The 16,561-nt window shown below is 44.6% G+C and overlaps 1 protein-coding gene across 1 annotated transcript in view; it reads right to left on the bottom strand.

The window, feature by feature from the left end:
- Positions 1-15,556, bottom strand: part of GRIP1 (glutamate receptor interacting protein 1) — a 900,266-nt gene extending 884,710 nt beyond the window's left edge. The window contains exon 1 of the mRNA XM_073620100.1: positions 15,184-15,556. Coding sequence (XP_073476201.1) covers positions 15,184-15,238 — 55 coding nt within the window. The 5' untranslated portion in view covers positions 15,239-15,556. The remainder of the gene's footprint in view (positions 1-15,183) is intronic.
- Positions 15,557-16,561: the final 1,005 nt, after the last annotated feature.

Below are 16,561 nucleotides of genomic sequence, written 5' to 3'. Positions count from 1 at the left end.
TCCTCAAGTTTTAGAAACTAGCCCTACATATGAATGGGCTCTTTAAAAAATGGTTTTATGGAAGTTAATTAATAAAACTTTAGTGTAATCATATGAATGCCACCTTAGATTTACATAGGTATTCTTTAAAATTTTAAGTGAAGCATAATAAAAAATTAACTAAGTGTTATGAAAATTGACACAAATATTAAATATGCATTCCAACATTTACTGTATAAAAGGAAGTCTTTACAAGCTCTTCAAGCTGGTTAGAAATAGCAGTTGTGTGTTCTTAGCACAATTCCTGGACTAAAGAGAAACCTCTGGTTACAAACTCTGAATCCAAATCAGTACAACTAACTTTCAATGCTGGCTTTATCAGAACCAGTAAAATCTGTATTGGAATGTGGCAGCACTTCTTCATTATAGGATGCCAACGGTTCTCAGTAAAAACAAATTGTTTCAATTTATAAACAAAACATGTAACGTGACCTTTAGGCTCGATTCACACAGGGGCAACACGACTTCAGCACGACTTTGCACGGCGACTTCAACGCGGCTTCAGCAAATTACAACGCGACTTGAAGTCGCCTCCATGACAGGCGACTTCGGCTGTGGCCAATCACAGAACAATCAGCTCTCTGGGAGGGAGGGGTTTGCCTGGGCAAACGAAAGTTTTTGCCTGCAAAGTCGCTTGACTTAAGAGAGAGATCCGACTTGGAGGCGACTTCCATTAATTTCTATGGTACAGGTCGCCTACCAAGTCGGATCCAAGTAGTACAGGGAGTACGCTCTGAAGTCGGAGCGACTTCAGTAGTGTCTATTAAGACGCTCCCATTGAATCTCTTTCTGGGGCGACTTGGGGCGACTTGAGGGCGTACAAGTCGGATCCCAAGTCGTCCCAGTGTGAACCGAGCTAAAAGTCAACATTATTATAATCGGTAAAGCAAATGATTCCGCTTGTACATATTTTGGCAAGGTTATTGTTCCTCAACTGTTGGTGGAACTTTCAGATGACTTGTTGCAAGATAGAAAATTCAAGATGATTTACGGATAGTGTAAAAAAAAAAAAAAAAAAAAAAAAAAAAAAAGCAGTTTATCATATTAGAAAAATCATAACAGCTGTTGGCCGAGTGATCATTTTTTGTGGCGTCAGTGTGACAAAAGCCATCTCACAATATACACATCAGCTCTGCTATTAGCAATAACTCAGCAAACCCCAGACAAAATCATATGAAATGCAGCAAGACAGCAACAATAGACGTCTATTCCGAATAGTCCCTCTCCACATGAATCATTTACTTTATGGGTCAGGCAGGCATGCAAACCAAGGCCTTCTGAAAAGGGGAATGAACTAGAGCATTAACAAGACACATTTTACTGACCTGTGTATAGTCATTCTTAAATAGGCATACATTTTACATTTTATCATCAGCATGCAACAAGATCATTCCCTAATAGAATTGTTTAGCCTCTCCTTTGAAATCACTTTTTTTTTGTTAAATCCCTTTTGTGATAGAGTAGAAAAGCCAGCATGCAATAAAGATCCATATTCAAAGGTTATTTACTAAAAGGTAAAGACATCCAACATGACAAGGATACCAACGTATTGCGCCCATTAAGCCTTAATCATGAGCTATCCTGGTCATGCTGCATGTATTTGCATTTAAGCTTTGAATACAGAGCTTTGTGGAAGCTTTCTATTATATTTGAGAACTGTTTGTGGGCAGACAGGAGTCCGTTCTGGAGCACCAGCATTCCACCAGCCAAAAGGTTAAAGAGATAGAGCCCTTTTCTTGGTTTTCATTGCATTTTTTGAGCTTCTTCTCCCTCTGCTTCCACATTTATGGCCTAGGTGGCAATGACAAAGCATATACAGCCCTCCACTGCCTGCTGGCTCTAGGGATCTGAGCATCATATCCCAGGAGTGTTCAGGGAACCCCCAGAGCGCTTGGAGCGCATGTACTGCCAATCCCACACAATAATAATTATTATAATAATGTGCACTAGCCAAGAAATAACATTGTTTACAAGTTGCCATAGCATTGGCAACATGTAAACAATATGCTTCTCCATGCAGAGCACTGGTTGATGGTGCATGGGCTCCCAGCGCTCTAGCCGGGTGTGTGACCTGGTATGCTGCAGTGGAGTGTCAGAACACAGCGGAACAGGCCTGGATTAGCTGCATGGACAAGTATGTTTGAGGATAAGGCCTGGTTCACATCTATGCATTTTTCAGTGCATTTTCAGTTTTGTAGAAATGCACCACAGTCCATTTAACATGGTTTCCTATGGGTCATGTTCATAACTCTGCATTTTCCACCGGTGCATTTTTTTGATGAGGGTTAGGGACTTTTTTTTTTTCTACAACAGGTTGCACTTTTGGTTCAATAGACTACAATGGAAACATAGCAAAAACATGCTTGCATTTTTGCTGGTTTCTCCTGCATTACAAACGCCTTTCAAAAAATGCAAAATGTATTAAAAACAAATTCAAATTTCATGTAGTGCGAAAAATGCAAAAATAAATAAAAATTGCATTAGCTGCAACCTGCATAGGTGTGAAGCAGACCTAAAAGAATTAGAACAGTCTGAAAAATGGTTGCCATAGCATTGGCAGTGTGTAAACAATGTGATTCCCTGGATGGCGCATCAGTTAGTGGCACATGTGCTCCCAGTGCTCTAGCAACCTATGGCAAAGTATATACAAAATTGCTTCTCTGCTAGAGTGCTGGTAGTGCAGTGTGTCTGGTACAGTGTTACTGGAACTAAACAAAAAATAATCTATTGCCCCCAGTAAATATAGTGGAAAACAGGCAAAGTTCAGAAGAATGCAAAATAGCACTGGCCTGCATGAAAAATTAAGAATGTATTGTAAAGTTTAACACTGGGAATGTGACAAAATCTACCTGTGGACCCCTGCAAGGCTTAAAGCAAAACCAAACCCACCTATTTAAACATGTTGTGGATGAGAACGGATACAGTTGCCACTGTGCTTATGTGCAGCATTATGGCAACTGCAAATCAAACTGATGCTAAGATGGCAGTTTCCTTGGCTGTAAAAGATGGGAGGGTTTTGTTCCGTATTAAATGCAGGGATAAGCTTAATTCCTTTCCCTATCCTCACTCTGGCAGGCTCCAGCGCGGTCCTCAAGATCTGGGCTGTGGACAGTCCCTGGGCTTCCTCCTGAAGCGTTGGGCTATTAAAGGAAAGGTTCACCTTGTGAACATTACATTTTTTACCTGTATTTAAAAGGTGTAATATAACATGCTCAGCATTCCATATTTTACACCCTTCACCATGGTCTCCCTGTAACAGCGGGCATTGATTCTTCCCCTTGCAGCCACTGTCACAATTTAAAAACAACACAGCTGCGTGGAGCTCTGCCAGCACAGCCACATCATTCATTCACAAGGATGTGTGAATGAATGAACTACAAGCGCAGACAGCTTGTACTTCTCAATGAACTACAAGAGTGCTGAGCAGCTCCCTCATAGTTCACCAACACTGAGTAGCTGTCTGCAGTGTCTGCCTGATATTGCACCCACTATCATAGGCAAAATCCTTTGTAAATGCCAGTGTAAGAAAAAAAAAAAAAAAGCAGATTTTTTTTTTTACCTGCAAAACCATGTACATTTATTATTTTTCTACTAAAAAGGTAAACGTAGCCTTCAAATGTACTTTGTATGGGAGGAGGTGAGCATGCATCCATGGCCCCAAGCTCCTTAAAGTGATTGTAAAGTCTAGGTTTTTTTTTTTCTCTTAAAATAACAAACATGTTATACTTATACTTGCAGCTTTTTTGCACAGAGCAAGCCAGATCCTCCTCTTCTCGGGTCCCTCTTCGGCTCTCCTGGCCCCTGCCTCCTGTTGAGTGCCCCCACAGCAAGCAGCTTGCTATGGGGCACCCGAGTCACAGCTCCCTGTGTCTATTCAGACACGGAGCACGCGTTCGGACCCGTCCTCTCTCTCCCCAGATTGGCTACTTGGCTTTGATTGACAGCAGCAGGAGCCAATGGCGCCGCTGCGGTGTCTCAGCCATCAATCAGGAGGAGAGTCTCGGATATCGCTGGAGAGAGATGGAGCTCAGGTAAGTATTAGGGGGTGCTGGGGCGGCTGCTGCACATAGACTTTTTTTTTTATCCTAATGCATAGAATGCACGAAGGTAAAAAAAACCCCTTCAGACTTTACAACCACTTTAAGCCTAGTACACACGAGCTGACTGTCGGCAGCATTCGGCCCGCGTGTACTGGAGTTAGGTCAGCTAGCTTCTGTCAGAAGGCCGGAAAAGGTCTGCTGATTGGCTAAGAGCGCTGACCAGAGTGTATCAGACAGTACTCCCGAGCTGTCAGTTTTTTTTAGTTCAGCACTGCTGGATTGAACGACAAAAAAACCTGCTGGTGTGTACGAAGCTTTAGATAGACCGTAGGGACTTCACATTGAGCCAGGTAATAAGGATGAGTTTAGGTTTGGTCTGAACCTGGATTTAAACCAACCCCTAAGGAAGCCATCACTCCCGTCCAATCAGTACAAGCCTAATAAGTGGTCAATAACGTCACAAGCATCCATCTGTCTCTCTGTACATGTAGCTGCGAGACGTGGAATGCCCTGACCACAGTTTACTGGGTGGCAGTGGATGGGAATGAGCGCTCCCCTCTGGGTCCAGTAAAAACCCAAGCCCGGACAAAACTAGAGCTCATCCTTAAAAGGGTTGTAAAGGCACAAGGTTTTCTATCCCAGTGTTTCTCAACTCCAGTCCTCAAGGCGCCCCAACAGGTCATGTTTTCAGGCATTCCATTATTTTGCACAGGTGATTTGATCAGTTTCACTGCCTTAGTAATTACCACAGCCATTTCATTTGAGGGAAATCCTGAAAACATGACCTGTTGGGGCGCCTTGAGGACTGGAGTTGAGAAACACTGTTCTATCCATCAGGGCTGGGCTCAGCCCTCCCTTCTCAGAGCTCAGGCTGCTCAGCTGTCGGTTAATTGCCAATACTCTTCATTCCACAGCGACTCACCTGATGAGCATATCCTGCTTGACAATCAGCCTGCTGGCTATTTAAGCTGCTTGCTTCAGATCTCCTGTGCCTTTGCCTTGGTCAACATATCCGGATACTGTCTGCTGTGTTTTCTTGTTAAAGACTTCTGCCTGGCTGACTCCCCTTCTGGTTCCTGATCCCGTTTGCTGCCTCTGACTATGCTGATCTCTGGATTCCTGTTTTACTGGCTTGTTCTGACTACCTGCTCTGGTTACTGAACCCTGGCTATATTTTGAACTACATTTGCACTGTTTGTACAATTGACTAAAGTGTGATTTTTACTGCACTTCTGTCTCAGTCTGATTCATGGTTCCCGGCAATATCTTATTGCATTCTATGCATTAAGATTAAAAGCCTTATGTGTGCAGCAGCCCCCCTCCTACCTAAGGTACCCCTCTGTCCAGCGATGTCCATGATTGTCTCAGCTGTCTGAGATTCTCCTTCCCGATTGGCTGAGACAGCAGCGGCACCATTGGCTCCCATTGCTGTCAAAGTCAGCTAGCCAATCAGGGGAGAGAGGGGGTGCAGCCCGGCCAGGGCTCCATGTCTGAATGGATACACGGAGCTGTGATTCAGCTCTGGTGCCCCCATAGCAAGCTGCATGCTGTGGGGGCACTGAATAAGAGGAAGGGGCCAGGTGCAACAAAGAGGCACCCGAGAAGAGGAGGTTTCGGGCTGCTCTGTGCAAATCCACTGCAACAGACCAGGTAAGTATACCATGTTTATTATTTTTATAAGAAAAAAAAAAAAATCATGAGACTTTACAAATCACTTTAAGCCTCAAACACAGGCCAAACACCAGGCGGTATTGTCCTGATCAATAGAAACTGGCCAATATGCAGCCCGTGTGTCCAGCAGCCGGTCCGGCTTATTTCAAAGAGGCATGACCAAAAAGGGTCTGCTGATTGGCATCCGTAAGCGCTCTCAGCCAAAGGCTGAGAGCGCTGACAGGTGTGTTCTGGTGGGGTGCTGTCCCCCTGTCAGAACAGCTCAGTGGGGGAAATCGTTGTACTAACATCGGATTATAAGTACAGCAGCCCCTCCCGAGCTTAGTTTTTTTTTTTTTTTTTTTTCAGCCCGCTGGGTTGAACGAAAAAAGATAGAAAATGAATGTATTTTAAAATGTCCTGCGAATTGGATGCGGTGTAAGCGGCATCTAATGCGCATAGGTGTGAACGGGGGCTTAAAGTTCTGCTTTTAAATTGTCATCTTATAACATTTTTCTGAACATCGGGATGAAAAAAAAAAAAAAAAAAGATCTTCCAAATACAAGGAGGTAGGAGTATTCTTACTTGAATCTTGGAGTGCTTTGTATATTTCTTCCAGATCTGTGCAGTAATCCAGTGTGAAACTTTGCCACTCTGCAGAGCTTCCTGTAATAAAGACTGGTCACTGCTGCTCTCTCTCCTCATGCAGGGTGACTGGTCTTGCCTCCACCCACGCCTGTAGTTTTCTGCAGGCAGCATGTAGTGGGTGGAGCCTGCTGGGCGCCTCCCACAGCTTTGCTCAAGCTATGTACAGAATCTTTAGGATTTCACTGACTTTACAAAGGCATTTTGTGCATGCAAAGTGGATTTATAGCCTTCATGGATATTGAGGTACAGTGGGGACGGAAAGTATTCAGACCCCCTTAAATTTTTCACTCTTTGTTATATTGCAGCCATTTGCTAAAATCATTTAAGTTTATTTTTTTTCCCTCATTAAATGTACACACAGCCCCCTATATTGTTGACATTTTTGCAGATTTATTAAAAAAGAAAATCTGAAATATCACATGGTCCTAAGTATTCAGACCCTTTGCTGTGACACTCATATTTAACTCAGGTGCTGTCCATTTCTTCTGATCATCCTTGAGATGGTTCTACGCCTTCATTTGAGTCCAGCTGTGTTTGATTATACTGATTGGGCTTGATTAGGAAAGCCACACACCTGTCTATACAAGATCTTACAGCTCACAGTGCATGTCAGAGCAAATGAGAATCATGAGATCAAAAGAACTGCCTGAACAGCTCAGAGACAGAATTGTGGCAAGGCACAGATCTGGCCAAGGTTACAAAAATGTTCTGCTGCACTTAAGGTTCCCAAGAGCACAGTGGCCTCCATAATCCTTAAAATGGAAGACGTTTGGGACGACCAGAACCCTTCCTAGAGCTGGCCGTCCGGCCAAACTGAGCTATCGAGGGAGAAGAGCCTTGGTGAGAGAGGTAAAGAACCCAAAGATCACTGTGGCTGAGCTCCAGCTCGGGAGATGGGAGAAAGTTGTAGAAAGTCAACCATCACTGCAGCCCTCCACCAGTCAGGGCTTTATGGCAGAGTGGCCTGACGGAAGGCTCTCCTTAGTGCAAGACACAAGAAAGCCCGCATGGAGTTTGCTAAAAAAACACCCGAAGGACTCCAAGATGGTGAGAAATAAGATTCTCTGGTCTGATGAGACCAAGATAGAACTTTTTGGCCTTAATTCTAAGCGGTATGTGTGGAGAAAACCAGGCACTGCTCATCACCTGTCCAATACAGTCCCAACAGTGAAGCATGGTGGTGGCAGCATCATGCTGTGGGGGTGTTTTTCAGCTGCAGGGACAGGATGACTGGTTGCAATCGAGGGAAAGATGAATGCGGCCAAGTACAGGGATATCCTGGACGAAAACCTTCTCCAGAGTGCTCAGGACCTCAGACTGGGCCGAAGGTTTACCTTCCAACAAGACAATGACCATAAGCACACAGCTAAAATAACGAAGGAGTGGCTTCACAACAACTCCGTGACTGTTCTTGAATGGCCCAGCCAGAGCCCTGACTTAAACCCAATTGAGCATCTCTGGAGAGACCTAAAAATGGCTGTACACCTACGTTTACCATCCAACCAGATAGAACTGGAGAGGATCTGCAAGGAGGAATGGCAGATGATCCCCAAATCCAGGTGTGAAAAACTTGTTGCATCTTTCCCAAAAAGACTCATGGCTGTATTAGATTAGGGTGCTTCTACTAAATACTGAGCAAAGGGTCTGAATACTTAGGACCATGTGATATTTCAGTTTTTCTTTTTTAATAAATCTGTAAAAATGTCAACAATTCTGTGTTTTTTGTCAATATGGGGTGCTGTGTGTACATTAATGAAGAAAAAAAAATGAACTTAAAATGGTTTTAGCAAATGGCTGCAATATAACAAAGAGTGAAATATTTAAGGGGGCCTGAATACTTTCCATCCCCACTGTATATATTTAAAGTGTTAGGTCACCTTTAGAGACTTTCTGTAAAGGTGACCCAACACCAGACCCCATCCCCACCCCCGGCCATACTTGCAAGATAATGACACTACAACCTCAGGGGTCCAGAGGTAGAGATAGTCAGCACAGAACATATTTCAGAGGGTAGTATTGGGGGCATTAGTGGTAGGTTTACTAAAGCAAATAAACCCAAGGTAAGTATAGTAACAAGTCCTAGTTGCAATCTCAGAAGACCCAATAAGAGGATAGTATGCGACCGGTCTAAACTACGTGGCATGTTCACCAATGCCAGGAGCCTGGCAAGGAAGATGGGTGAACTAGAGATACTGTTGTATGAGGAGGATTTGGATTTTGTGGGAATTTCAGAGACCTGGTTCAACAGCTCCCATGATTGGCTGGCAACCATCCAAGGGTATTCCCTTTATCGCAGGGATAGAGAGGGTGAAAAGGGGGGGGAGGGGTATGTCTATATATCAGGAATAATATACAAGTGAATGAGAGAGGTGACATCACTAAGGGAGCTAGGGAGGAGGTGGAATACTTATGGGTAGAGCTCCAAAAGGGATGAAGCTAAGGGGAAAATACTGGAAGCAGGGCTTTTTTTCCACAGGAACTAGGGGGAACTCAGTTCCACCACCTCTGGCTCAGGTCTTCTGCGCCCTGCTCACCATTATCACTTGGTAATACTGAAGTGCAGCTTCTGTGTTTACAAGCGATAGCTTATCTCCCAGTATCTCCCACAGGTCAGATCTCCTGCGCAGATCCCACTGAGTGCCGGACAGGGACAAGGGAGATACAGAACAGGTGCTCAGGGTTCAGTGCAGTCATGGGCAGGAGAGGGTCTCCATTTTTTCCCTGGTGTCCATTTGCTGATGCTCCTACTGCATGATCTCCCTTGCAAGTGACTGTAGTATAGTATAGTATAGTATGCTGGGAGGTACTACAGCCGGATAGGTGCTTCAGCTTAATATTGCAACAAAGGTAAGACATATGACAGGATGGTGGAGCTTTTAAGGAGGGGGGAGAAGATGAGGGCAGTGGAGGGAGGGGGTTGTATGCAAAAGGGAAGAGCTACTATTTGATGCCATTTGGCAGGTATGTGTGTATGGCGGGCATGGTTGAGTTCCTGCACCTATTCTCTGAGAAAAAAAGCCCTGACTGGGAGTATGCTATAGGCCCCCTAACCTGAGGGAGGAGGTGGACCTCCTAATATAATTTGGATTAGCAGCAAGGATGGGAAGTGTCATCATAATGGGGGATTTTAATTATCCAGACAGACTGGGAGGAGGGAACCACGCATTCGTCTAAGGCTCGCCAGCTCCTAAATGTCTTGCAAGACAATTTAATGGGTCAGATGGTAGACACGCCAACTAGAAATAAAGTGTTACTAGATCTGATTACCAACAATACAGACTTGATCATGGATGTGGAAATACGGGGTAATTTAGGAAACAGCAATTGCAGGTCAATTGGCTTCAGTATAAATCACACAAATAGGAAATATAAGGGGAATACAAAGACACTGAATTTCAAAAGAGCCAACTTCCCTCAACTAAGAACCTTGCTAGAAGGCATAGATTGGGGTAAAATCTTAGGAACAAAGAACAGAGGAGAGATGGATTCGCTTTAGGAGCATATTAAAATAAAGGCATTAGCCAGTGCATCCCATTGGGAAATACATTTAAAAGAGCGAACAAAAGTCCTGGATGGCTTAACTGGCGAAGGTATTGAATTCATACTTCTCCTCAGTCTTCATGAGGGAATCAGGGGGCTTTAACCCTTTCATGACTAAGCCTATTTTTGAAATTTGGTATTTACAAGTTAAAATCCGTATTTTTTTGCTAGAAAATTACTTAGAACCCCCAAACATGTACATTTTTTTTAGCAGAGAATAAAATGGAGATTGTTGCAATATTTTATATCACACGGTATTTGTGCAGCGGTGTTTTAAAAACGCAAATTTTTGGAAAAGGGACAGTTTAATGAATTTTAAAAAATCCAAACTGTAAAGTTACCCCAATTTTTTTGTATAATGTGAAAGATGATGTTACGCCGAGTAAATAGATACCAAACGTGTCACGCTTTATAATTGCACGCATTTTTTTTATGGTTACCAGGTTAGAGTTACAGAGGAGGTCTAGTGCTAGAATTATTGCTCTCACTCTGACGATCGCGGCGATACCTCACATGTGTGATTTGAACACAGTTTACATATGCGTGCGCGACTTCCGTATGCTTTTTCTTTGCTGCACAAGCTCGCGGGGAAGCTTTAAAAATTTTTTTTTTCTTATTTATTTTTAAATTCAGAAATTGTGTTTAAAATGTTTTGATGACTTATTGCTGTCACAAGGAATGTAAACATCCCTTGTGACAGTAATAGGTGGTGACAGGTACTCTTTATGGAGAGATCGGGGGTCTAAAAGACCCCCCATCCCTCCTTTACACTTCAAAGCATTCAGATTGCCAAAAACGGCAATTCTGAATACTGTGTACTTTTTTAAAACCGGCACCATTGGCAGGCGAGTAAACGGGAAATGACGTCATGACGTCGCTTCCGCGTTTACAATTTGAAGGCTGGAACGAAGCCGCCCACAGCTTCGTTCCAGCCCGCCCCCAGCCACCGGAGGCATCGGATTGGTCACCGAGCCTCCGGATCGACCGGGAAGCCCGGTAAGAGCGGCATCCCCTCCCGCTGCTCCGGTATAACAGCCGAACGGCTTTTAGCAACAGTAAAATGGTTTCTAAACAACGGTACCGGGATGATGCCTGCAGCTGCGGGCATCATCCCGGTATATACCCCAAAAGCCAAGTACGAACATCTGCATACGGTCGGCGGGAAGGGGTTAATAACCAAAACTGCAGTGCTTATCCTCATGACACATCACAGGAAGTACCCTCATGGCTAACAGAGAACAGAATAAGAATTAGACTTGGGAAACTTAACATTATTAAATCACCGGGACCGGATAACTTGCACCCGAGGGTACTTAGGGAGCTCAGTCAAGTAATTGCCAGACCATTGTTCCTCATTTTTACTGACGGTCTACTGACTGGAATGGTACCAGCGGATTGGAGAAAAGCCAATATAGCACAAATATTTAAAAAGGGCCTAAAAATCATCCCTGGGAATTACAGACCAGTTAGTCTAACATCAATAGTAGGCAAGCTCTTGGAGTGGATGCTAAGTGACTATATACAAAATTTTAGTAATGAAAACGGTATCATTAGCAGTAATCAGCATGGATTCATGAAGAATCATTCTTGCCAAACCAATCTTTTAACCTTCTATGAGGAAGTGAGTTGCCCTCTAGATAAAGGAAGGCCCGTAGACGTGGTGTATCTGGATTTTGCAAAAGCATTTGACGCCATTCCCCATAAACGTTTACTATACAAAATAAGGTCCGTTGGCATGGACCATAGGGTGAGTACATGGATTGAAACCTGGCTACAAGGGCGAGTTCAGGGGGTGGTGATAAATGGAGAATACTCGGAAATGGTCAGGAGTGGGTAGTGGGGTCCCACAGGGTTCTGCGCTGGGACCAATCCTATTTAATTTATTCATAAACGACCTGGAGGATGGGGTAAACAGTTCAATCTCTGTATTTGCGGACGATACTAAGCTTAGCAGGACAATAACTTCTCCGCAGGATGTGGAAACCTTGCAAAAAGAGCTGAACAAATTTAATGGGGTGGGCAACTACATGGCAAATGAGGTTTAACCACTTCAGTCCCAGAAGGATTTGCCCCATTCCTGACCAGGCCATTTTTTGTGATACAGCACTGCGTCGCTTTAACTGACAATTGCACGTCATGTGATGTTGTACCCAAACTAAATGTATGTTCTTTTTTTCCCCGCAAATAGGAGCTTTCTTTTGGTGGTATTTGATCACCTCTGTGGTTTTTTATTTTTTGTGCTATAAACAAAAAAGAGCAACAATTTTGAAAAAAAAAAAAAAAAAAAAAAAAAAAAAAAACAATAATTTTGTACTTTTTGCTATAATAAATATTCCCAAAAAAGAAAAAAGAAAAAAAAAACAAAATTTCTTCATCAGTTTAGGCCGACATGCATTCTTCTAAATATTTTTGGCAAAAAGAAAAAAAAAAAAAAACAAACACACAATAAGCGTATATTGATTGGTTTGCGCAAAAGTTATAGCGTCTACAAACTAGGGGATAGATTAATGGCATATTACATTTTTTTTTTAATTTTCTCTCTTTCTTTGACTAGTAATGGCGGTGATCTGCGATTTTTATTGAGACTGCAACATTGCGATGGACACAACGTTTTTTTTGGGACCAGTGACATTTATACAGCGATCAGTTAAAAATAGCCACTGATTACTGTATAAATGTCACTGGCAGAGAAGGGGTTAACACTAGGAGGCCATCAAGGTGTTAACTGTGTTTCTAACTGTGGGGGGGAATGTGGCTGACTAGAGGAGGAGACAGATCGTGGTTCCTACTTAGTAGGAACCATGACCTGTCTCCTCTCCCCTGACAGAACCGGGATTTGTGTGTACACATACAGATCCCAGTTCTCACTCTGTCATGAGCAATCGGGGTGCCTGGCAGTCATCGCAACAGCCGAGCATGCGCATCGGCTCTGGGGACACGCTGCAGTCAAGCAGCGCGCGCCTGCTACAATGTCTTAAAGAGCAGACGTACAGCTACGATGGCTTGTGCAGCTGTGCAAACCTGCTGCAGTATAACTGCGGCGACTGGTCAAGAAATGTTTAATGTAGAAAAATGTAAAATAATGCATTTGGGTGGCAAAAATATGTAGACTGGAATTGGAGCAAGTACAAAGAAGGGCAACAAAGCTAAAAAAGGGTCTGGAGGATATTAGTTATGAGGAAAGGTTGCGAGCACTGAACTAATTCTCTCTGGAGAAGAGACCCCTGAGAGGGGATATGATTTCAATTTACAAATACCGTACTGGTGACCCCACAATAGGGATAAAACTTTTTTGCAGAAGGGAGTTTAACAAGACACGTGGCCACTCAAATCTAGAAGAAAAGAGGTTTAACTTTAAACTACGTAGAGGGTTCTTTACTCTAAGAGCGGCCAGGATGTGGAAGTCCCTTCCACAAGTGATGGTCTCAGTGAGGAGCATCGATAGTTTTAAAAAACTATTAGATAAGCACCTAAACGACCACAACATACAGGGATATACAATGTAATACTGACTTATAATCACACATAGGTTGGACTTGATGGACTTTTTTCAACCTCAACTACTATGTATGTAACTAATCATGCAATTGTGGCTGGCAAGAGCTCTCCTCTTCCACTCACCGTGCCTGACTTGCAGTCTCCACCCCGCAACACAAGAGTCCTTCCATGTAGATAAAGTTGGCAACCAGGTGAAGGATGAATTAAAAATTGTCCAAGGAGTACACATGTTCCAAACAAAGCCGACACTAATGCATTTCAGCCTATCAAGGCCTTTCTTTAAAAGGTGAACTTGCACTTTAAAGGTTTTGTGACAGAGTTGAACTTTACAGATAGTTGGTGGTATTCAAGTTAAAACAAACCGCCCCTACTTAAATTCCCACCACTGCGTTGAGCTTTAACAAACACTTTTCTTTCTTTCTTTAACCCCTTGGAGCCGACGCCTCCTGGTGTTTAAGATCATGTGACCGCCATGACTGGGGGGGGTGGTGTCACATGATTGGAAGGCTCCTGATCGCACACAGCTATTGTGAGCCTTCCGCTAGCTGCCGGAAACTGAGCCAGGAGTGCGCTATCAGTACAGCTGTATACCACCAATTCACTCAAATTTGCAGCCACTCAGTGCCAAGGACCCCCCTCCCCCGAGCCGCATATCTGTGTGCGCTCGGTGCCAACAGGTTAACCAGGTTTAGCTTGAGTTTCTCTTTAAAATGGAATTCCAGTTTACACCTAACTAGCCTTTAAAATGCCCCCCCTCCCCTCCACACACATATGCTGACTAACCTGTGTAAGAAAGGTGTGTATACTTACCTGTTTTCAGGCCGCTCTGGTCCAGTCATGTGATCCGGCTCCCGTATCAGGATGCAGCAGCTGCAGGGGAGAAGAGGGCATACTGATATTTTAGCCTGTGGGTGAAGTCACCCCTCCAGCCTTTACAGGAAGTCCCCGAGTTACGAACACAATAGGGACTGTAGGTTTGTTCGCAAGTCGCAACACTGCATTCGTAAGTGTAACTTCCGGACGGGAACACTGCATTCGTAGGTGTAACTTCCGGACGGGAACACTGCATTCGTAAGTGTAACGTCTGCCTGTGCATGGATGTGGGATGTTCCGGGAGCTTGTTATGTTATCTGGGGCTCTTCTGGCCATGCAGTACATGTTTTACTGCAATATGGGATGTGTCGGGAGGTATCCAGGACCAGCGTGGAGCACAAGTGGACGGCATTGGAGGCTGTTCGTAAGTAGGAGTCGTTCGTAACTCGGGGACTGCTTGTACTAGCCATTGTCGAAGCACTCTCTCTTCTCCCCTGCAGCTGCCAATGGTTGACACAGGAGAGTGAATATAGGCAAGTAAACACAGCTTTCTTATACAGGTTAGTCAGTAGAGTGTTGAGGGGTTGGTGGGTGGGTGTTCTGGCTAGTTAGGTGTGTGTTAGGGTATGAGCACAAGAATAGGCAATAAATTACATTGGCACACATAATACTTGGTGTATGAGCAGACAACACACATGCCTAGTATACAGCAGCATGGTGAGAGGTGTACCTGAACACCTGAGCCCTGCACACAGCTGACCTGAGTACTCAGGGGATTTCCCTGTATGAGGCTCTATGAGTAGGAGTTTCATCACCTCAGGACACCCCATACATGACAGGGCTTCCACCAGCTCACACCTCATCATTGTCCCCCATTGAAGTTGCAGGTATAGTTCCATCTGAGGTGCCCAGAGCCGCCCTCCCTCCCTCCTTCTCCTCCAGCCTGCACTCTTACCTCGCTCTTGCTCTGCTTGTAGGCAGACAGGGATAGTTTTCTTCCAGCCAGGCATGTTCCCAGAGGCACGGCTCTCCTTCAGGGCTCGCTGCACCTTTGGCACATAACACCTCCCAGTCACAATGGAAGCCGGTGGCGGCTTACACCGCTTTCTTGTCTGGTCCCCGGGTGCCGGCACTTGTGTCGCCTGCTGTGCTCCGTGTCTCGGGGGGGAGAAGGCTCAGGCAAGGAGGGGGCTGCAGTAGCAGCTCACGGAAGGCACTGGAGTAGGAGGAACAAGTGCACGGTGATAGAGGCACACGGAGAGAGAAGGGGAGGGATGTCAGGGGGCGGGAGAGGAGAAAACTTCCCATAGAGAAGGAGGAGTAGTGTGCTCAGTGCTCTGCTCCGTGCTCACACACTTCATTCCCGCCGGGCACACATTATTCTATGGCTGCGTGCGCTGCCCCTCTCTCCCTGTCAGTATACCGGCTTCTCCACTCTTCCATTCATGACTAGAATAGACACTCCCATCTGCCGCCAGCCTCCATTAACCCCTTCATAGAGCACGCCTTCCCCTCCAAGTGCTGCTGTCAGCGCTATGGAGCACGTTGTGTATTGTCTGACAGAAATACAGAGGAAGGGAGGAGGAGGGGGATTCTGCATCCACTTACCACACTGTCCCATTCATCTCTGCAGGACTGCACCATTCTACTGCCTCCCGTGTGTGACCCCCCAGGAAGAAATGGGGTGGCATTGTACCACTAGTGCCTGGCACATTTGGTGATAGACAGCTCTATATACAGTATATATATGTATTCATCTCTGGTAAACCATTTTACTCACCCTAAGTTCACACTGGCATTAAATGCAGGCATTGGGGGGCGTAAAAACGCCCCTCAAACGCCTATGCAAACAATAAAATGGACCACACATGTAGTTAGTCAGATTGAAAAAAGACACAAGTCAATTTAGTTCAACCAATAAAAAAAAAAAAAAAAAATCATACAATCCCATATACTCAATCCTATGCCCACAGTTGATCCAGAGGAAGGCGATAAACCCCAATAAAGCATGATCCAATTTGCTACACCAGGGGAAAAAGTTCCTTCCTGATCCCCCAAGAGGCAATCAGATTTTCCCCGGATCAACTTTACCTATAAATGTTAGTACCCAGTGATATTATGTATATTTAGAGCCCTTTCACACTGCTAGCACGGCCACGGTGGTCCATATAGTGAAGTTGGTTTTGAGTTATTCACTTTAAGCGCCCCGCTAGCAGGCAAAAAGCGCTAAAACTAGCAGCACTTTTCGGCCACTAGCAGGGCGCTTTTAACCCCGCTAGCAGCCGAGGAAAGGGTTAAAGCCACCCGCAAAGCACTGTTTTCAATGGTGGCAG

This window comes from Aquarana catesbeiana, linkage group LG03 (assembly GCF_042186555.1).
Source record: "Aquarana catesbeiana isolate 2022-GZ linkage group LG03, ASM4218655v1, whole genome shotgun sequence".
NCBI lineage: Eukaryota > Metazoa > Chordata > Amphibia > Anura > Ranidae > Aquarana > Aquarana catesbeiana.
The sequence above is the reverse complement of the archived record's forward strand: the minus strand, read 5'-3'. Positions and strand labels throughout refer to the sequence as shown.